At 42.7% G+C, this 22,956-nt stretch overlaps 1 protein-coding gene across 1 annotated transcript in view; it reads right to left on the reverse strand.

Moving 5' to 3' along the window:
* The window catches only part of SLC7A5 (solute carrier family 7 member 5), a 53,188-nt gene that overhangs the window by 14,584 nt on the left and 15,648 nt on the right, over positions 1–22,956 (reverse strand). The window contains exons 2-7 of the mRNA XM_089654119.1: positions 20,806–20,931; positions 10,566–10,671; positions 9,357–9,401; positions 9,079–9,202; positions 5,141–5,244; positions 2,191–2,287 (exon numbers count right to left, since the gene is read on the reverse strand). Of these exons, the coding sequence (XP_089510245.1) occupies positions 2,191–2,287; positions 5,141–5,244; positions 9,079–9,202; positions 9,357–9,401; positions 10,566–10,671; positions 20,806–20,931 (602 nt within the window). The remainder of the gene's footprint in view (positions 1–2,190; positions 2,288–5,140; positions 5,245–9,078; positions 9,203–9,356; positions 9,402–10,565; positions 10,672–20,805; positions 20,932–22,956) is intronic.

Consider the following 22,956-nt stretch of genomic DNA (forward strand, 5'->3'; position numbering starts at 1 on the left):
TCCATCTCCGCCACCCCCCTCTGCCAATCCCTCCACTGGCTTCCGATTGCGCAACGGATCAAATTCAAAATGCTAACACTGACGTACAAAGCTGTCCACCATACTGCCCCGAACTACATCACCGACCTAATATCCAAGTACCGCCCAACACGCACACTCCGCTCCTCACAAGACCTCCTTCTCTCTAGTTCCCTGGTCTCCTCCTCCCATGCCCGCCTCCAGGACTTCTCCAGGGTGTCACCCATCCTCTGGAACTCCCTGCCCCAACCCATCAGATTATCACCTACTCTCCTCTCCTTTAGGCGCACCCTGAAAACCCATCTCTTTAGGGAAGCCTACCCCACCCCCTGCTAACTTGCCGACCTCCTCCACTCTTCCTACCACCCCATCCCCCACAGCTATCTCCTCCTGTACCACTATCCCCTCCCTCCTAGACTGTAAGCTCCAAAGAGCTTACAGTCTAGGACTGTAGGGCCCTACAGTCGAGGCCCTAAAGGGCCCTCGATCCCCTCATGTTTTGCATTGTATTGGTGTTGTTCTGTCACATGTTCTGTCCCCCTTTGTAATGTACAACGCTGAGCGAACTATTGGCGCTTTATAAATACTGTATAATAATAATAATAATAATAACTGATGGGCTCCACCAAGACTAAAAATCTCTTCAAGGATGCAAACCGTGATAAAAACCTGACAGGGATCTAACCTCGTTCCATTTAAAACTAAAAATGTTATATACAGATATGTAGATCATTTTAGTTCTTTGTTTACTTGCTCCGTCTTGCACTAAGCAGCACAAAGGTTTCCAATAACTGTGTGATGTCACATGGTGCCAGTCTTGTGCTCAGACATGGGATGTCCTCACGCTGACCACAACTTTTTTTTTTCTTTTTTTTTTTTTTTAATTTTAAAGTGAACTTGCATTCTTATTCAGAGAAAGAAATGAGCTCCCCCAATCAGGATCACTTAAAGCTTAACTCCAGGCAAAACATATATTTATATATTTAAATATATAAATCCACTTGGTGGGCACCAGATACCTTTGTAAAACCCAGATATTACTATTTGAATATAGCAGTGACATCATCACTGTCTTGTACAGTCTGTGCAGGGGGCAGAGCTGTGGGAGGGGCCCAGCAGGCTCCACGCACTACAGGCTGCCTGCAGAAAACTACAGCAGGGGGCGGAGACAAGACCAGTCACCCTGCACAAGGAGAGAGAGCAGCAGTGAGCGGTCTTTATTACAGGAAGCTCCTTGCACAGAAGCAATGTTTCACACCGGATTACTGCACAGTTCTGGAAGAAATATACGAACCACACCAAGATTCAAGAAGAAAAACACATGACTTTTGTATTTAGATATTTACTTATCCTGGAGTTCTGCTTTAGGCTGAGTTCACACTTATGCAGTGCGGTATATCGCATGTGATTCACACAGGAACCGCACCGCATTCCTGTGCAAATCACATGCAAATTGTGTGCAGTGCAATCGGAATATTTTGTATGGCTCAAATCGCACCACATCCGCACCAATAAGGTGCAGAACCCTTTTTTGGTCCACACTAGAATCCGATCACATGTGTATTCACACCTATGATCTGATTCTGCACAACGCACCGCGTTTTGCGGACCGATTTTGGTGTGTTGACATACACACGCACAACGGTTCGCATGAACAGGGTGCAATTGTGATGTGGTGTGGAATTCGCACAGAAACCGGTGTGAGTTCCGCACCGCATCAGTGTGAACCCGGGCTCAAAAATGAACTCCAGATATGTATATTCCACAGTATGTAACCATCCATCCCTTCCTACGGACAGGACCTCCTCACAACTCGATCCTCGGATAGATTGATGGAAATATACCTGTGGAATCATGCAGATGGTACACCATAGCAAGCTGACCGTCTAGCAGAGCCATGATCCCTGAGAAAGGATGTGAAACACATAATAGTGTTGCTTTTACAGGGTTACATCTCCTCCTGTCTGTCTGTCTGTCAATTGCCCTGTGAAAAGTGATCCTCTATAGATACCTTTTCAGAGGGGTAGCAAGTGCGGCACATGTGAACAAGCCCTAAAACTGACAATTAATCTGCTTTAATTTTACCATCCCTGGTTCCTCCCTGAGCACTACTCCAGTACAAACAGCTCTTCCTTCAGCCTGACCCTATAAATCCACAGAAACTGAACTCACTGTGAAGATGAGAGATGGCACAGGGGTCAGCAGTCGCGGATGGATCATCGCCAGGAGAGATGGTAGGTGACCTTCTCTGGCTCCCACGAAGAACAGTCTGGGGAAAAGAGTCGAGAAATAACATCTGACACCATGATCAAGAATGGTTTCGTTTTTTTATTTGTTTAATGTAAATCTGTAAGATATTTCATTCATGATTAGTTCCCGAGAAGTTGACTCTTTATGATATAATTCAATTGCCACAAATATCCATATTCAGTTACCTATTTCCGTAGAAACACTTGCCTGAATTTCAGCTGAGAGTCCGCCCTGCAAAGTCTATTTTATGAGATCCCTTCCATATTCCTCCTTTCTATCAGTCTCTCTTCTCCCGTCTCATTCTCCTTATCCTGGCTGACTCTCAATCCATTAAAACGGAACTCCAGGATTTTTACCCTACTACCTGTCTATATGTTGATGCACCCCCTGGGGGAAGGGGGGATGTAAATGACAGTTTTGGCTCACAAGAAATGGACAGAATGACAGTCATTCTTCCCTGAAGCAGAAGGTAGACTAGGAAGTCGGGGACAGCTCTGGAACATAAAAGGGGTACATTAAGTGGAAATTGGAGGGGGTTTAATTACAGGTACTCATAGCGCCATCAACTTAATTTACATACAGTATATTGTACATTCACTTCAGTTCCGAACCTTCAAGCAGCATACAATCTAAGGTCCCTAACCCGCATTTATACATGTTAAAGCCAATTTAGAGAGGAGCCAGTTAACCTACCAGCATGTCTTTGGAGTGTGGGAGGAAACTGGAGCACCCGGAGGAAACCCAAGCAGGCACAGGGAGAACATACAAACTCCAGGTAGGCAGTGTCACGGTGGGGAAGCGAACCGACTACTGCTAACCACTCATACATCAGCAGTCTTCAATTAACTGAGATTGAGCTCTGCGGTCACTTTTGCAGTTTTTTTATTCCATGTCAATCCTGCACAATGTCCTTTTTGTCTTTCAGTCAGTTGACCAAGTCGATCGCACTTATGCTTTTTCCCAGGAACTGAATATGCCATCATAACCTTTAATCCTGTACCTCGTGGCACAGTAAATAAATTGGCAATTTCAGCCACAGAGGCACCAGCTACGCGGCACCAACAATTTGCCCTTTTTGAAGCTCAGTAAGCTCTGACATGACCCCGTATTACTAGCAAAGCGCGTAGTGAATGAGGTAGGTGAAGCTTCCCACCTGTTAGCTAGGTGTCTCATCACACAGTGGAAGCTTAAGAGTGTTACATCACTTCTCTATCACAGCACACATCGGGCAAGTGACATGATTCCTCAGCGGCAAAGTAGATAATGGAGATCATCCATCTCCAAAACCACAACCTGCAGCACATTGTATGTTTAACCACTTGCCGTCCGCCTGCTGTTTATAAACGGCAGGACGGTGGTACTCCAGGGGCGGGTTGCCGTTCATAAACGGCACCCGCCATTTTTAGCTGTGCGCACTCCCTTGGAGCGCGCAGCACCGCGATCTGGGGTTCGCTGTGTCCTCCGGACACAGTGAAACACCGATCGTCGGACGGGACCTCTGTACAAGGTCCTGATCATGTGATCACTGATAGGCCAATCAGTGATCACATGTAAAGTAGTAAGCAAGATGTCACTTGTGACATAATTGCTTACTACGTGTGAAATCTGTGAATGATCACAGAGGTCACATGGTACAAGGCTATTCACAACAGCCTTGTATCATGTGACAAGCTGTGACCAATCACAGCTCACTCAGTATTTCTCAGTGGCTGCAAGAATGCAGACAGAGAGTAGGAGAAATGATTGCTTTTAGATCCTATATGGGTGTAAAAGCAATCACTGTAAAAAAAATAAAAAAAAAATCTTCATCACCCCCCACAAGTAGTACAGTGTCACCATGGTGACACTGTACTGCTAGGGTGACAGTATGTAAAAAAAAAAAAAAACATAAATAATAATATAAAAAAAAAATAAAAATGAAAAAAAATGTTTAAAAATTATAATTTTTGGTTATAAACTAATTTGGCTTATTTTTTTTTTTACTAAAAAGATAACAGAATACATTTCGGCCAAGATTTATGATGAAAGATTATTTATTTGCAAAATGTTATAAGAAAAACACTTTTTCATTTACATAGCAAAAAAAATAAAAATCCCAGTGGTGAATAAATACCACCAAAATAAAGCTTTATCTGTCTCAAAAAAATGGTAAAAAATTCATATGGGTACAGTATTGCATGACCGCGCAATTGTCATTCAAAGTGTGATAGCGCTGAAAGCTGAAAATTGGACAGGAAAGGGGTGAAAGTGTCCGGACAGGAAGTGGTTAATAAAAGAATTACAAACTCATTAAAACAGTTTGACTCATTTGAATCCTTCATCCTAACAGCTCCGTAACCATTTTGATGAATTTGTAATTGTTTTAACAAACATACAAGGTGCTGCAGATTGGAAAAGGCTCCATTCTCACTAGTGAGTTTCAAATCGCGGGCGGAATTGCCACAATTTGAAAATGCGCATTCATATGTACAGGAGCCATTCATTTTAATGGCACCTGAAAATGCAGGGTATTTTTGCCACAATCATAGTGGGTTTTTCCACGCTACAAACGTGTCACGCCCGCACAAACAAAATCACCGAAGGCACTACGCCCCCAAAAAAGGTTCCAAAACAGTTTCTTCGGTGTTGTGTGTCCTGTGATTTTGTTTGCACGATTGCAGTGTGTCTTTTGCGCAGAAAAATGTCTTGCATTTTCAGGTGCCATTGAAATTATTAGCACCTGAACATGCAAATTTGCATTTTCACAGTGATTTTTCAAATCACAGTGATTCCGCCCGCGATTTGAAATGCCCTAGGGTGAATGGAGCCTAGAGGTAAATTAGGCACAAACAAAAAGCTGCTGCCACAAACGCTTCATGGATAATCTGTTTACCTGGAAGAGGTAAAGAGGGACCCGTTGACTGATCCAAAACATGAAAGCCCCACAAAGACGGGGATGATCCAGGCCATGACACCCAAGTGGTAATTTCCAAAATCCTGTAAGAAATGAAGGTATTAGACACAACCCCTATCGCAAAACAAAACAGATGCAGATGAAGTTCAGTAAAACATAAAAAAATGGTGTGAAGGAGAGATGGGAAGATATACATTGGACTTGGCTCCTTTATGGGTGAAGGTTCGTGAGTATGTTAGAGGTGTCCTGTATAAAGCCTAACTCTGGGCATAACCTTTGCCCCCCACCTAGGGCTGAGTCAGTAAGAGGCAACCGACTTGAACACTGCTGAAGTTAATCATAGCTCATGGGGGATGGGGGGGGGCTTTTTTTCCTTGGGTTCTGATGGACCTTGACCTGGCACTGCTCCCACCTATGCCTTTACCTAAAGCCAACCATTAATGGAAAACAAAAAAAATAAAAAACAAGGCCAGTTCAGCAGGAAATGGTCAAATGTCAATCCATGTATAGGCACGGTGTTTGTACAGAAGTCACTCTACTGACCAACTTCTGTACAACCGCCCTGACTGTATTTTTTGCCTTGATCAGTGCCACAGGCTATAGCCTGCAATACTTATCACTGTATTCCAACCAGGATGGATAAAAATCAATGATATTTAAAAAAAAAGAAAAAAAAAAAATCGAATTTTTTTAATTTAAAATCGGATTTTTTTGAATAAAATGCTTTTTTAGGAAAATATATTACCATCCAAAGGTTATTCCATCATGAAATAAAGATTAGTTTTTTAATTATGTAGAATAAGGCTGTATATGTTTAATTTTTTTGGTAAATAAATTCCATGAATCCATTCACCATGTCATGCTCTTCCAATGGTTTTTGTAAGATTATTGGGCAGTTTCTCTGTCTACAAGATATTATCACAGATGTTTGGTTTACTTTTGCAGTTCTCAAAACTGAATTTGACTCAGCGGAGATCACATGCCTCTTCTTCACAGCAAAAATGTTATAACATGAACAGAGTTAAGAAAAAGACCTTCATCCTAACTTCTACAAACCTATGAATACAGAATCAACCCCTTCAGTGCTAAGTTTCAAGAAGTTCAGTGAATAGAATAGAAACAATATTTTTCTGATTGTTTGGAGTGGAATAGATCTGCACAAGGAGAAAGTGAAACTAAGTGTGAGGAGGAGGGGCTGACAGTCTAAGGTTCTTAAAATATATATATTTTGTTTAGCCAAATTAGTTACCAAACATGGATGTTTAAGCAAATCACATATGCTGGAATGTTATTGTTTCAGTTGAATAAATCTATTTAAATTGTTATTAAGGGAATGATTATTTTTCTCCTTCCTAAGTACAACAGAAAAGTTGTCCAAATATGAATGATTAACCTATTAAACTGGGGATAAAAAAAACTAATATGAAAAGTTGTTATTCTAAAAATCTTCATCTACTTGTATATTAAAGTTATACCAGCAAGAATTAGTCTATATAGAAAACTAGGATTTAAATCAAGCCTTACTGACTAGTGATTTAAATCAGTTTGATTTAAATCAAATCCACCCTGATTCCAACAGCAGGGAAGTCTCCCCACTTTCAGAATACGACACACCAGGGAAGATTCCTCATTCACCTCAAATGTGTAGATGGGTAATCAGGTCTGGTTTTTTTTACATTCAACCAGGGGTGGACTGACAACTCATGGGGGCCCTGGGCAATAGGAAATCATGGGGCCCTTGTGTCTTTGCCCACACTCAAACCACACCCAAAAAAGCCAATGAAAGGAACCAGGGGCATCTCATGGGGCCCCCTACTTACCCTGGGCCCTTGGGCAGTGCCCGAGTGCCTAAATGGTCAGTCCACCCCTGCATTCAACCTGCTGGTTGAACACAAAAAATAAATACATAAATAAATAAATATATAATCTGGCTCATCTATGGGCTATTTTACAAGCTTTGCCCAGCGATTGGCTAGAAAGACTTCAGGAGCCCAGAGTGTCTCTAAAAGGTCCAGAAAATTATATATTGCTGTATAGGTTGGTACTTGCATAAAATGCACATGCATATGGACACACATTCTTGGGCGCAGACATTCGTCATCCAGAGTTTGCACTCTGTCTGCACACATGTACGTGTTTAGGAAAGTACTAGCATCTACCCACATATGGCCATTGATTTCTTGGGGCACATGTTGCTTGGGTGAAATACGCCCGAATTGTAGGCTGGATGGCCCCATGAGGCTTAAACTGTTCCTATAAGCCAAGGTTGCCTTTAGTTGTTCATTAACACACCAGAGCAAGAAGTAGGAGTACAATATGAGCTTAGCTTGTAGGCCCTAGGGTATAGATATAATACACAAGGCATATTACAGAGGAGGGATTTATGAAGAACCTTCATCATTCAGAGTCAAGTCAGGGACAGTATGGTGTTAATGAAGACAAGGATCCAATATTGAAGACAAGGGCCCAATATTTTATAAAAGCAATGATATTTAATGCAGAGTTCCATATAAACTATACATTTTTTCTGATAAGTATGAAGAGATTTTTCTTTTCCAGCCCAGGAGAATAATCTTTCTACCATAACAATACAATATATGTAGGAATGATTTAACATAACCTGGGGGTTTGCAAGTCCCAATGTGTAATTATGCTGCTCAAATTATGACTCCAACCAAAAACTGGATAAAAAATGGAAAGTCTATTAAGACAAAAAAAAAACCCCTACAATTTTAAGCTTCAATTCTGCAGTACTTTTTTCTGCTACTAGAAGCCCCATGTCTGATGCACAGCATAATTTATCTCTGAGGCCAGGTCATCCTGTGATTGGACAGTGAGAAGCAGCACAGTGAGCTCATCTTTCTTTAACTCTGCTCTTTCCTCCTATCAGCACACTCCTTGTCAGCACATAAATTGATTGGCTCCTTATACTGCTTCTCCATTTTTTCAGTCCTTAGCAGAGCTCAAACGGACAAAGGCGGATACTAGGTTAGATTCAGGAACGTATACTGTTTGCATTTAAAGAAATACATTACATAATGTGTTAACTTCTTGTCACCCACGTAATGCCCACAAGCCGCACATATGCGTTCATGGACAGCCAAGGTTTCTATGCCAAGAGCATGCTCACAGCATAGTGACTGAGCTATCATGGACAGCTCTCAGTCTCTAGTCATGATCAGGAGCAGGTGGGACAGGCTCCTGATCATGTGACTTGACCACTGCAACAGCCAATCACAGTGGTAATGTGATCAGGAAGCCCATCCAAAGAGACCCATTTAAAGGGACACCACGGTTGGGTAGAAGGGGTTTAGGATTATAAAAACAGCATTAATATGTTTCTTCTATATCTCCCTAGAGTTCAGCTTTAAGGATGTTAACTTGATAAAGGTGTGGACTCCGGACCAAAATTGTTCTAATTATCTACAGTTCCATGGAGTACTGTATGTGTACAGTCAGCCTCTTCTCTTCAGCCTGTCAAACACACGGTAGAGGTTCAGAGGCCTAACTTATGTCATTTAAGTGGAGTATAATAGACTTGGAGAACACCAAGGTGCCAGGTCAGTGTGGAATGTTACACTGGCCATCTAACTCTTCTCACCCTTTACTGTTGTCAGTGGATTAGCCGGCTCCTTCAAATTAAAAATCCCCTACAAGACTGATCCAAGTCATACCCGATCTCTTCACATACCTGCCCACCCCATACATATACCAATACATCCTATACATTGACAAATTTATTTACCATCTGGACCTATTTTTCTGTAGCTACCTTTAGATTGGGTAAGGCAACCCTACTTTTTGTTCTTCTGTCACGTGACATACTGTAAATCTTTCTATATTTATTCTGTGATTTCCCTGGACTGTACATATGCTCTCTCTGTATTAACAAAGAATAAAAAATAATAAGGACTTACCACGGCCACAGCCTCGGAAGTCAGCATCTGCTCCGGTGTAAGTGTGGTGAAGTAGGCCAGGTTGGTGAGGACATACACCAATGTTACGATAGGCAGAGAAATAATGATGGCGCGAGGTAGGTTTCTGCAGACAAGGGAAATGATACAAGTATTTTATGTAAGCAATGTATCTCCAGGATCATGTAACATAGTAATATTGGCAGACAGGTATCAGCCCTCCATAGAAGAGTCTGCCCGAAGTGCCATGTCAGTGTAGTGAAAGCTGCCAGTTCACTTACTTGTAAGGTTCTATCATTTCTTCAGTTACAAAGTTCAAGTAATTCCTGCAGCCAGAAACAGAGCGGAAGAAAACATTAGAGAAGAATTCACATTTTCAGTAAAGCAGAATCCAACCCACAGCAGCCAATCAGAACTCACATTTAATCAACAGAAGAGAACCCAACACAGAACAGCCAATCAGACCCTACAAAAGATTAACACCCGACCCACAGCAACCAATCAGAACTCACATTTATTCAACAGAAGAGAACCCAACACAGAACAGCCAATCAGACCCTTCAAAAAGATTAATACCCGACCCAGAGCAGCCAATCAGAACTCACATTTAATAAACAGAAGAGAACCCAACACAGAACAGCCAATCAAACCCTAAAAAGATTAATACCCAAGCCAGAGCAGCCAATCAGAACTCACATTTAATCAACAGAAGAGAACCCAACACAGAACAGCCAATCAGACCCTACAAAAGATTAACACCCAACCCAGAGCAGCCAAGCAGAACTCACATTTATTCAACAGAAGAGAACCCAACACAGAACAGCCAATCAGACCCTACAAAAGATTAATACCCGACCCAGAGCAGCCAATCAGAACGTACTTCCATTCAGTAGAACAGAAACCAACCAAGAGCAGCCAGTCAACTTCAACAACCAAAAATCCAATTCATTGCTGCATTTTGTTCCAGGAGTTACACATCCATCTGATGCAAATGGCTGTAAATTTTATCTAGAGTCCAGCGTAGCCCAGCCTTCGAGTTAATGTACTTTGCCTTTCAGCACTTCAGGCTGCAATACTCACCTCCTCTTCGGTTTTGTCCCCCACAGTTATCTCTTTTCACCACTAGATGTCCTTAGTCTTCTGGGTTTAAATGATGAACATACAAATGAAGAGACTGAGGACATACATTGAGTACAGGGTGTCATGGACCCGCCCCTGAAGGAGTGTCACCACAGCACCCTGCATTCAGTGTATAATGGTGCTGAGAGTGGTTCTTATATCATCACTTTAGTGCTGCTCTCTGCACCATTGAGGAGATGAAGAGCACCCTATGATCACCTTGAAGACCTCTGGGGAAAGTAATTATATTTCCTGTAACCATTGTTATTTTAGATTTTAAGGAAGCTAGGTAATGGTCTGCATCCATTGTAGAGGCTACCATGTGACACAGGGACAACATAACAATACAGGATCAATAAGTGGGCACTCACCATCCGCCATATGCAAACAGCCCGCTGTATAATGCCAGGACCCATTTGCCGACATCATTACTGGTGTTATCGAAGGAGTGTTCAGGGCTCAGAGTGGAGACATCTCCTGCAGAGTAAACAGAACAGGAATCTGATTAGAGACTTGCAGCTTATATACAGGCAACTCAAATCACACAATCTTCTTCATTGTGGGAGGGGCAGAGACACAAACTACTGGGGGAAATCTCCTCATTGTGGGAGGAGCAGAGACACAAACTAAAGGGGGGAAATCTCACCATTGTGGGACGAGCAGAGACACAAACTACAGGGGGGAAATCTCCTCATTGTGGGAGGGGCAGAGACACAAACTACATGGGGGAAACCTCCCTATTGTGCGTGGGGCAGAGACACAAACTACTGGGGGAAATCTCCCCATTGTGGGAGGAGCAGAGACACAAACTACTGGAGGTAAATCTCCCCATTGTTAGAGGGGCAGAGACACAAACTAAAGGGGGAAATCTCACCATTGTGGGAGGGGCAGAGACACCAACTACTGCAGAAAATCTCACCATTGTGGGAGGGCAGAGACACCAGTTACACTAGCCACATTTTTAGGACAATGGTTGGGGACAGAGGAACAATGCCAAAAACTCTAACTCTTCCTGTTCTTTCCAAGACTATAAAAAAAATAACTTCTGAAGTGAGGTCTACCTAAAAATCGTTTGCGTTACAGCTTTTTTTTTTTTTTGGCTGCAGGAAATTGTATATTTTTTTTAACCAGAAAATGTTCAGCATTCGTCTGAAAATGTTAGAGATTACAAGATCTAGCCTCAAGTTATTAAAATATACAGCGTAGTAGGACAGCTTTCCCACAACACAGAATGTCCTTGGATGACTGGGGCAGCGTGACTGGGCGATAAACCTCCAACACCTTCCAGACGAACTGCTTTCAGAGATAATGAATAATGTCATATGATTAGTTCCACCCTCCAACAGCTGCCAAGTACATAATGGGACTTGTAAATTCGAAATACAAATCGCATTATATAAAGAAGCTAAATCATTCATGAACGTAAAAGTTCAAATATTAGGTGAGCAAAAATGACCAGTTTATTTTTGTGCAGTCTATTGCTGTCACATTTCAGTTTTGAGAGGTTTCTGATTTATGGCGCATTCAAACCTCTATTTTAAAATCTGCCATCCGTCCCCAATGCTAGAGGAAGTGTGTCTTTGGTTCTTGTGGCAAAAAGTCCTTCAAAAAGTTTTAGCACAGTGTTTTAAAGGAGAAATGTATCACATTATTGTATTATTATTATACAGGATTTATATGGCGCCAACAGCTTGCTCAGCGCTTTACAATATAACCAACCACACGACCAACTATAACAGCCATCAGCTATTTGGTGACCCACAGAGCCCACTACTTGACGTTTGACCAGAAGGTTCATTTCTGTTCATATGAACCTTTTATGGAATTCAGGTATTTCTCTAACAAACCCATGGCTCTTCTTTAATTGGGCTGGCATTTTCATACAGAGCCATGACTGGTCCCTCCCCAAAGCTAGCGGAAATGTGTCTTGGGTTTGTGCAGTGGAAAGTGCTCAAAAAAAAAAAAATGATGGTGCAGTATTCAAAGTAGAGAAGAGAAGTGTCACCCGATAACCAATGATAAGATCTATCAGATGTTTGCTGACTAAGATGTTCTGAAATTTATGAAGTTGAACTTAGCTGGACCTGTCATGTCAATGGATCCTGCCACCAAGAATGTTCTACTAACTATGCTGGAGTGGAGGAAGACAAACTGCAATGAGAAGAGAGCACAGCAAGGAAATCTGTTAAAAATTTTGAAGCAGTCCCTTGCAACTGAGATGATTGGCACAAGCTCAAGAACTGGGGTCTCCAAACTTCCCAAACAAAGGGCCAGTTAAATGCTTTTCAGGCATCAGTGAGTCCACATTGTCTTAGGCTTGGTCAATAGGATTTAAAAATGTGGTCAGTAGAAGGAGGAATAGTGCCCCATCATTGGTGTCGGTGGGAGGAATGATGCCCCATCACAGGTATTACTGGCAAGAACAATGCACAGTCCTTGGTGTCAGTGGGAGGAATAGCACCCCATTGTTGGTATCAATGGTAGGATAAAGCCCCACTGTTGGTGTCAGTGAAAGGAATGGCGTCTCATCACTAGTGTCAACAGAAGGAATTGGTCCTCATGGGCTGAACAAAAGCAAGCAAAGGACCACATCTGGCCCTCAGGCTGCAGTTTGGAGACCCCTGCTCTAGAAGGAGGTCTTGACTTGCACTGTAGCAGAAATGGATACCTTCATGGAAGGGTAGATGTATCAACTGTCCATCACTGCACTAAAGCAGCCTTCTCCAACCAGGGTGCCCAGGCACCCTGGGGTGGCTTCAGGCTTCTTCAGGGGTGCCTTGGCAACATGCCCAAAAATTGTATGAAAGCCAGCAGGTGGATCAAGCCTGCCTTTTAGTTACGCAAAGCCACAGGCATTCATTGTGTACTCTTTATGACCTTCTAGCTGCCAGCATCCTAACACCCAAACATGTCATCATTTGATAAGGAGGATGTTGAGTGTCTGCACAGCATCCTTTTTTTCCCCTCCCCATCATTCCTGGGGGTCACATAGGTGGAGTGAGAAAAACTGAGGGAGAAACATTGGAATTCTAGTCAGTACTAGTGTGCAAAGGTATTTTTGCTTATGAAGAATAAATCACCTCTAACATTGGGTGTACAACTTCTGTATGTTGCTGAATTGTGTAAAACTAGTAGTTGTACAGTAGCAAACTGTAATAGTTTACATTTTAGAATTGGGTGCCTGGAGATTGTGCAGAATTTTAAAGAATGCCTTGGGATTGCTTAAAATTTTAAAGGGTGCCCTGACTGAAAAAAAGGTTGAGTAACATTGCACTAAAGGACAAAAGCACAACTTGCTTTTACAGTCCCTTCCAGAAGCTCCTAGTCATTTTGCCATGATAAAAAAAAAAAAAAAAACCCAAAAAAACAAAAACAACATGTGCTCAACTAGTTCACATAGGGGTGTATTTAAAAGAAAATTGCAGATCTAATCATCCTGTGAAACTGCATGTACACTAAATGGAGATGACAATCATAATAATAAATAATTATTTCCTATGATCATCAGCTCCATCTAGTGGCCATAATGCATTTTCTTCCTGATTCACTCTATTCTGTATAAACATCCATCTTGTATAGAAAATAGCCTAACATTCAATTTTGCCCCAATTCACACAGAACAAATGTAGATGTAGTTTCATAGGAAAAATAGCGCTCTATATATATATCTATATATATCTATATATATCTATATATATAATATCTCTATCTGTATATATATATATATATATATATATATATATTTTTTTTTTTTTTTTTAAATACACCCCTTAGAGTTTCAAAAGACAGTTTCATGTAGTTATGGACATTTCCAACCATTACCATCCACAAAGTGGAGATGCTACAAAAAGACACACTGGTGTGTTTCAAAAGAAATCCAATTCTTTCAGCTACTACATGTGTTAACCTTTGGGAGCTAACGCACAAAATTTCCACAAGATGGTACCTAACTCCTTACCAAATGGCCAAATTTTCAGAACAACATAGTCCTCAATGCTGGAGAAACTGCGGTCAGATTGGTACTCTATTACATATTATGGACATGTAAAAATATTAGAAGCTATTGGTATAAAGTTTTCCACATGATTTTGGAAATTACTGAGATATTAAAACAACCAGATCCTACTCTAGCCATTCTGAATATAAATATAGATATATATCCAATCCATTATTGACTCTAAGCGACACATAATTCTTCTAGTATGAAGACTTACCATTACTAGACACTGGAAAAAAAACTTAGCCCTGTCTCTAAAAGAAGTCATTGAGCTAGTCCAGACCCACGTCATCTATGAGAAATCTTTAGCTTACCTAAACGATAGAATTACCAAACTTGACAAAGCTTGGAAACCCCGGTCTGGCTGGTTGAGAACTGTAACCTAAGATATTATTATTATTTAACCTTTTTCTTGGATACTCCAAAATGATTATTTTGTGGAACTAGTAGGATTGCTAGGAATTCTTCAATATTTCCTTTTTTCTCTTTGTTAAACTTTATCACAGTATAGGTGCTGTTTTATTGTGTAGCTTTTCACTGTCCTATTTGTGTTTTATAGTTGTAACTATATTTGTAAAACCAAATAAAAATGTATGTTGAATAAAAAAAAAATCCAATTCCATCATGATAGTAAAATAAGTTAGAAAGTGAAAAGTAACTATAAGAAGCATTACTAAGTCTCCTTTCTCCCAGGGTGGAAAATACAGAGAGGAGAGCAATAGAAAGACTCCTAGGAGGTTATAAGGAGATGTACTTCTAAAGCAGCCGCAGACAGACATCCATGGAGCAGAGAGGAACAGACAGATTTTCCTTTAATTGAGGGTAGCTGGAGTCAGGGGGTAATAGATGCATTCCTTGACTGTGTGGAATAACTCCGGTGCGGCTCAAACCGGTAAGAATCTGAAACATTTGATGGATGCCTTTCAGGCCATGTGAAGCTTCTCAGCCTAATCTACGCCATGGATTGTCACATGACAGGCAACCCAGTTAGGCTCACCCCCTAAGGCGAGACAATTCCTTCTTCCAGTAGCTATTAACCCTTTTATATCCAGACATTCCTGTAATCGACAATTTCAAAATCCTTATAAAAAGTACAGTATAAGACATGCTCAGATTCAGTACGAGGGTCTCCATTGCTGAGCACACTCAGTAGGACCTTCTGGTGCTGTAAGACTCAATGTGCTTCATTAAATGTTCTTAATCTTCAACACTTACCCCAACATGCACCGGACCCCTTTCTTACATCAACCCCTAAAGCAAACCGTCACATTCTGCAAATTTCCATCCAATTCCTTTAATTTGGGAAACCAGTGGAAAAGCAAGGGGCAGATTGCTGCAGACTATTTGATTTCTTGCAGTAAAAGCTAAATGCATGCTTCCAAAACATGTCATACAACTACCAAGTGAGCGAGCAGCTGGTGCGACTTGTCATGCAATTTGACGGTTCCATATTGCATGACAAGTCGCACTCTATTTGTGCCTATGGAACTGTTCAGATCAGTGCGACTCAGAATTTGTGGTGCGGCACTGATTTTGAAGAAAAAGTTCCTGCACTATTTTTGACAATTTCACGTGTGACTTGACTAGACCTCTGAGCATGAAGTCGCATAGATGTCAGGCAAGTCATTGTACAACTGACCAGTGGCTTTGAAATCAAAGCAGCATATCAGGTACTTATAGAGAGCTGTCACTTTACGCAGCGCTTTACATATATATTGTACATTCACATCAGTCCCTAACCCTCAAGGGGCGTACAATCTAAGGTCCCTAACTCACATTCATACACATACTAGGGCCAATTTAGACAGGAGCCAATTAACCTACCAGCATGTCTTTTGAAGTGTGGGAGGAAACCAGAGTACCCAGAGGAACAGGGAGAACATGCAAAATCCAGGCAGGTGGTGCCGTGGCTGGGATTTGAACCAACAACTGTAGTACTACCAGGTGGAAGTGCTAACCATTTAGCCATTTGGTATGAAGCAGGGCTAAAGCAGAGTTCTCTATAACTACGACCTGCTGCATGATTTTATCAGGCCCACAGCTGGTTAAGCAGGTTCTTCAGGTTAGCCAACAGTTTGTTTCGACCCAACCACCCCCGTTCTCCAGTGCAACAGTCAGTGAACCATTGTTGGTTGCTCGGATAACTGGTCTCCTAAACAATCACGTGCTTGCCCCAAAATTCACAGGAGGATAGCACTTCCTCCATCCAGATTAAATGGGGACTCGCATGTAAGAGGGACTCTGATGGAGACCCTGATGTAAGGGGGGGCTCTGATGGGGATCCTGATGTAAGGGGGGGGGCTCTGACGGGGATCCTGATGTAAGGGGGGGGCTCTGACAGGGACCCTGATGTAAGGGGGGTCTCTGACGGGGACCCTGATGTAAGGGGGGGGGCTCTGACGGGGATCCTGATGTAAGGAGGGGGCTCTGACAGGGACCCTGATATAAGGGGGGTCTCTGACGGGGACCCTGATGTAAGGGGAAGTGCTGACGGGGACCCTGATGTAAGGGGAGGCGCTGATGGGGACACCTGATGTAAGGGGAAGGGGGGGAACTGATGGGGAGCCTCATGTAAGTGGAAATCTGATGTAAGGGGCAACTCTAATGGGCTCAAGTTTATTTGGAATGTCTTTGCTTTGTTTTACTGCAGCTTGTTCTATTGTTCCCTGAATACCTGTAGGAATACACATCATACAAAATAGCATAAAAACAGGTTTAAAAACAATTTTTTCCCCCTTTACTCAACACGCCACTTGTGTAAATTAAGTCTAAATGTTCCACTCGATCCTCATAATCCGTGTTCTGTTATCAGAGGCGGCGAACAGACTCCTCAGACATCACTGCGCCCGACGTGTGAATGTGCTTTTGTTTTGCACTGTTCTGCTGACTCAGCACTCTGCTATCAGACAACACACAGGACTGAATGTAGGAAGAAGTCTAATCTGAGCGATCTCACTGACCGTCCTCTGAGGACAGGACTGAAGACTGGAGGATGTCAAACGCACAGGAAATGGAAAGGGTTTGTTTAAGCCCGGGTTCACATATATGCGGTGCGGTATATCGCATGTGATTCGCCCAGGAACCGCACTGCATTCCTGTGCAAATGACATGCGATTTGTGTGCGGTGCGATTGGAGCCGTACATTTTTTATGGCTCTAATCGCACTGCACAAAAAGGTTGCAGGACCCTTTTTTGGTCAAATTGCATGGGTATTCACACCTATGTGATCCAATTCTGCACATCGCACCATATTTTGCGGACTTCTTTCGGGGTTTTAACATACACACCTGCAGCAGTTCGCATTAACGGGGTGCGATTCTGATGAGGTACAGAATTCGCACAGAAAACACTGCGAATTCCGCACCACATCAGTGTGAACCAGGGCTAAAGATTTCTTTTAAAGAGGAACACCCTGGCTGCAACTTATTGGGCTCAGATCAACTCATTCAGGAGATGAAGACGCCTTTCTGCAGCTCTGACAGTATGTCATATTACATGCACTGATGAAGGCTTGCAGAGAGGACCGACCTGAAGCTGCTCTAAAGCCAGCAATAGATGGATCGAATTTTGGTCAGTTCAGCAGAGCCAAGATTATATCCATCTATGGCCAGGCTGTTTGTACTAAAGTTTAGCCATCGATCAACATCAGTACAACAAGCCCACTTTTTTTTTGTTCCAGATTAAAGATTACTGCTGGTGGCTATAGCCACTAGCAGTGATCATTGTGCTCTGCCGGTGGGGAAGGCTCCCTGCCTGCAGAACACAATAGCTCAACTAACTGTTGATGGGGGGAACTGGGAGATTTTCTTGTTTCTTGTTTTCTTGTTCCAGATTAAAGATTACTGCTGGTGGCTATAGCCACTAGCAGTGATCATTGTGCTCTGCCGGTGCGGAAGGCTCCCTGCTGGCAAAGCAGTATTCGTTGTGCTCTGCCGGCGGGGAAGGCTCCCTGCCTGCAGAACACAATAGCTCCACGGGAGGGATTCCCCCATCAACACTAACTGTTGATGGGGGGAACTGGGAGATTTTCTTGTTTCTTGTTTTCTTGTTCCAGATTAAAGATTACTGCTGGTGGCTATAGCCACTAGCAGTGATCATTGTGCTCTGCCGGTGCGGAAGGCTCCCTGCTGGCAGAGCAGTAATCATTGTGCTCTGCCGGCGGGGAAGGCTCCCTGCCTGCAGAACACAATAGCTCCACGGGAGGGATTCCCCCATCAACACTAAGTATTGATGGGGGGAACTGGGGGATTTTCTTTCCTGCAACCCTGGTTGCCGAAAATAAAATCACATAATTTATGGCTTGCCTAACTGCACAAACTGAAAATTTCGCTCTTCTGACTGCGGTTCCTCTTGGAACGCTAATCAGCAATTTGTTCTAATTTGTATTTTGGTTGGAGAGAACTGCAAATCTCTGGTAATTAGATCAAATATTCGCTGGGAGTCTGAGCAGACTCGCTGGCGGGTAAAGCACCGGCACAGACAGAAAACAGGTTGCTTTAGGTACAAAGCCAGCCCGAGAGCTCGGGATTTGTCGGTAATCCTCTTAGGGTGAGATTTTCTGATGAGGCAAGCAGTGAATTTATCATGTTAATTCCAGTCGAGGTGTTCAACTCTTGTGATGGCTGCTGGCAGAGCAAGCGGCAGCAGCGAGAGGTCGGGGGGGAGGGAGGGTGCGTGGAACGCAGCGGGCGGAGCATGCACACACGCGCTTTGCAGCACCCCGGGAATAATTGCATAATTCTTCCAAAACTAATAACTGCTGGAAAATCACTTAATACCTCTCATCTTTATGGAAATCATTCACCTCGGAGTGCGGGAGACGTTCCTTGGGATGGCGCACGCCTCTTTTTATTTAACTTCCCACAAGTGGATGATGCAACAATATTAGGTCCTAAAATATAACTCTGCAGGCTCGCTGAGGCCAATCGCTCTTCCGTTGTGGCAGTTTCAACCTTGAGCTGTCTCTCAGTTCCTGAGTGTGCATAGCAGTTTCAGATGGGTCCTTCCCTCAAAGAGAGGGCAGAAACTGCAGCCTGTGCTGACGAAGTAGTTCATGGCTTATGGGAGAGGGGTGCACTTTGGCCTTTTCATGTTGGGTGCTACAGGACCTTGTCCCGGCACAGGATCTCTTTCAGTTGGTTTGCCCTAAATGGCCAAATTATTATTATTATACAGGATATATATTTTATTATTATACAGGATTTATATGGCGCCAACAGTTTGCTCAGCGCTTTACAATATAACGGGAGACAATACAGCAACAATACAGTTCAATACAAGAGGGATAGGAGGGCCCTGATCCTTGGAGATTACAATCTAGGAGGGAGGGGCTAGTGGTACAAAAGGTAATAACTGTGGGGGATGGACTGGTTGGAAGAGTAGAAGATTCCAGTATTAGCTGAGGGCAGGATAGGCTTCCCTGAAGAGATAGGTTTTCAGAGATCGCCTAAAAGTGAGCACAGTAGGCAATAGTCTGATAAATTAGGAAGCTCTGGAGAAGTCCTGGAGATGAGCATGGGAGGAGGAGACAAGGGAGCTAGAGAGTAGGAAGTCTTGCGAGGAGCGGAGAGTACAGTTTGGGTGGTATTTGGAGACAAGGTCAGTGATGTAATTTGGGGCTGACAGTAACAAGCATGACTCCCAATGGCAGAGGCATGATGGGACTTGTAGTTTCGCAACAGCTGGCGGGCCACAGGTTAAACATCCATGCCATTAAGGCATGTCTGCACACATGTATGTGTGATGCTTTTTGAGCAGCCCATTAATTTCAATGGGCTGCCCATCGTGCAAAAGTGATGCAGGCAAGAATTTCAAAATTACAAAATGCACTTGCGTTAGCTAGATGTGCCAGGGTGATGTAAGGAATTAATGGCACCTACATGCATCTGCAGAAAGCAGGGCATTTCCATGCAGTGCCTGAGAACATGCGCTTTTGCAATGCACTGGGTGTGGACAATCCCTGAAAGAAGAACACCCGCATCAACTTTTTTCAGTGTTCTATCCCCCAAGGGACAAAGTACACTTTGTCCCTACGTGCTTTTTAAGCCAATGCTTGGTCAGGCAGGGTGCCCATTCTCCCTCCACAGCTGTCCAACAATGTAGATAGCAAGGAGAGAACTGCGGCAAGAGAAATGCAAAGGAATGGGAGGGCTGACATGCCCCATCTCCCTCTGCATTCCTCTAGCCAGAACTCGTCTTGGGCAAGTGCCTGCAATTGAGACAAGCGTTAGTTATCATGCAGCCATCTCATTGTAAGCTGCATTTGGAATGGCCATGGGGGGGGGGGGGGGGGGCAGTACCCTGTCCAATCCTGCAGCTGACAAAGCATATGGGCAAAAAGAAATAAAAAATTCAAGTGACAGTTCTTGAGACCTGACAACTTACATTACAAGCTGGAAGAATGTAATGGCGGTGTTAAAAAAATGTAAATAATAATAAATTTATATATATATATATATATATATAAATAATATTATTATTATTATTATTATTATTAATAATCATAATAATAATAATAATAATAATAATAAATACAGGTAAAACTTTGCACCATAGCAGCAAATTAGCGTCCTATGACCAGAACTTTACAATCTTCCATGCAGGAGGTGGCTCACCTCTACCCAACTGTACAAAGCCCAGAATGATGATCAGACAAAGAGCCAACAGCTTTGCCGCAGCAAATGCGTCCTGGACACGTGTCGCCGCTTTAACACTGTAGCAGTTGATGGCGGTCAGCAGCACTGAAAGAGAAAAGAAAACCAAAGTGTGATTAGTGAAGGCAGTCACCGGCAACCTCATTATATAAATATTACATAACAGGCGCAGTTTGACCGCTCTCATTCCTGGACTGACAGGAATATTTTAATGACACAAATATTATGTAACGGATTAATTTTATTTTTACATTTGTGATTTATATCGGTCTGGAAACCACAATTCACTGTAATGACTGCGGAGTGAGATCACTGTCAGGTTTAATAAGCTAACAAGCCCACTATTGAAAAAAAAAAAAGATACATTGTACGGCAATACTTCCATCTCAGATTGAAATTCCATCAAATAATATTCCAAACATTTTCTTTTTGCTCCTTACGTAAGCTGAAACTGCAAAAATGACAACAGAACTACAACTGGATCTTAACCACTAGGACCTGATGGACAGGTCCTGGAAAATACTGCACCATGGTATCAAGCTGAACTCCAGGCACAAAAACATTATATAAATTCCTCAATGGCCACAAAGGATATAAATCTACTTTGTGTTCAACAAATGCATTTACAAACCCAGATATTACCATCTAAAAATAGCCATGACATCATTGTGCTGTACATAGCCTGTGCAGAGAATAGAGCTGTAGGAGGGGCCCAGCAGACCCCACCCACTACAGGCTGCCTGCAGAAAGATACAGGAGGGGCGGAGACAAGACCAGTCACCCTGCACAAAGTAGCAGTGAGCGGTCTTTATTACAGGAAGACTCACACTGGATCAGGGGCGGACTGACAACCAGGGGCATCTCATGGGGCCCCCTACTGACCCCGGGCCCTCGGGCAGTAACCGAGTTCCCAAATGGTCAGTCCGCCCCTGCACTGGATTAATGCACAGATCCGGAAGTAATACACAAAGCACGCCAAGATTCAAGAAGAAAAACACGTGACTCTTGTATTTGGACGATATTTGATTACCCCCAATTTCTGCTATAAAGTGGTATAAAAGTCCAACATTTAAAAACTGGAGACATGCGGGGTTTTTCTAACAGAGTGCCTTCAATGCACAGAACACAGTGGCGAGATTGTGACGCCATTGCGGCCTGGCCATTCAAACGGCTTGAGTGTGAACCCAAAAGTAAGACCAGGCGAAGATGGAAGCGCTGGGACACCACCAGTGGGCTCCCTTTGAAACGTAAGTCCTCATGCACATGGGCGTTTTTACAGCGGCTGTTTTTGGCTTTTGACGTTTTTTTCTACAGCCACTAAACCCCCCAGCATGTTATCCTATGTGTCCATACACACACAGACTGGAATCAATGTTTTTTAGCTAGAAAAGAAAAAAACCCAGGACTAGTGGGTTTCTAGAGGAGTTTAGCTGTACAAACGCTCTAATGCTGAAAAATGTGGCAAAACGCTGCAAACTGGCATTTTGATGTGTTTTTGACCAAACAAAACGCAACAACATGCAAACATGGAAAAATCCACAAAATGCGGCAAAACGTGAATGCAAAAACGCAAAAAAACTCACATTTTTAACGTGACTTTACACAGCTAACGGTACCAGCGTTATCAAACCGCCCCGTGTGCGTGAGAGCTTAGGCTCCATGTACACTGCAGCTGATAAACTCACGTTTAGGAGCTTTTCTGCATTTTTTCAGCAGCCCCTGAACTCTCCCTAATGTTTTCCTATGTGTCCATGTACACATCGTCATTTACAGGCAGTTGAGTTTGCAGTCTTTTTTTGAACGCACCAAACTTCAGGAATAGATTTTATCAGCGTTTCAAATGCCAAATGCTTGGAAAGGCAGCTAACTGCACTTATAAGCATTTGGAAAATGTTTTTAATCACGGAAAATGCATGCAAACCGTTTTCCCGGTACTCAAATGGACCTGGTACACCATACTTTGAAAGAAAATATGTTAGACGCTGCTGCAATCATTTCTGCACAGAAATGAGCTGCAAAACATCCAAACACCACAAAAAAAAAAAAAAAAGCTAATCTCAACACATGCTGATCTCTCTGCTTCTGCTCTCTCAAAATGTCTGAAATAGTTAA

Source organism: Staurois parvus, unplaced genomic scaffold (assembly GCF_062004578.1).
Source record: "Staurois parvus isolate SC_StPar_1 unplaced genomic scaffold, SC_StPar_1.0 ptg000745l, whole genome shotgun sequence".
NCBI lineage: Eukaryota > Metazoa > Chordata > Amphibia > Anura > Ranidae > Staurois > Staurois parvus.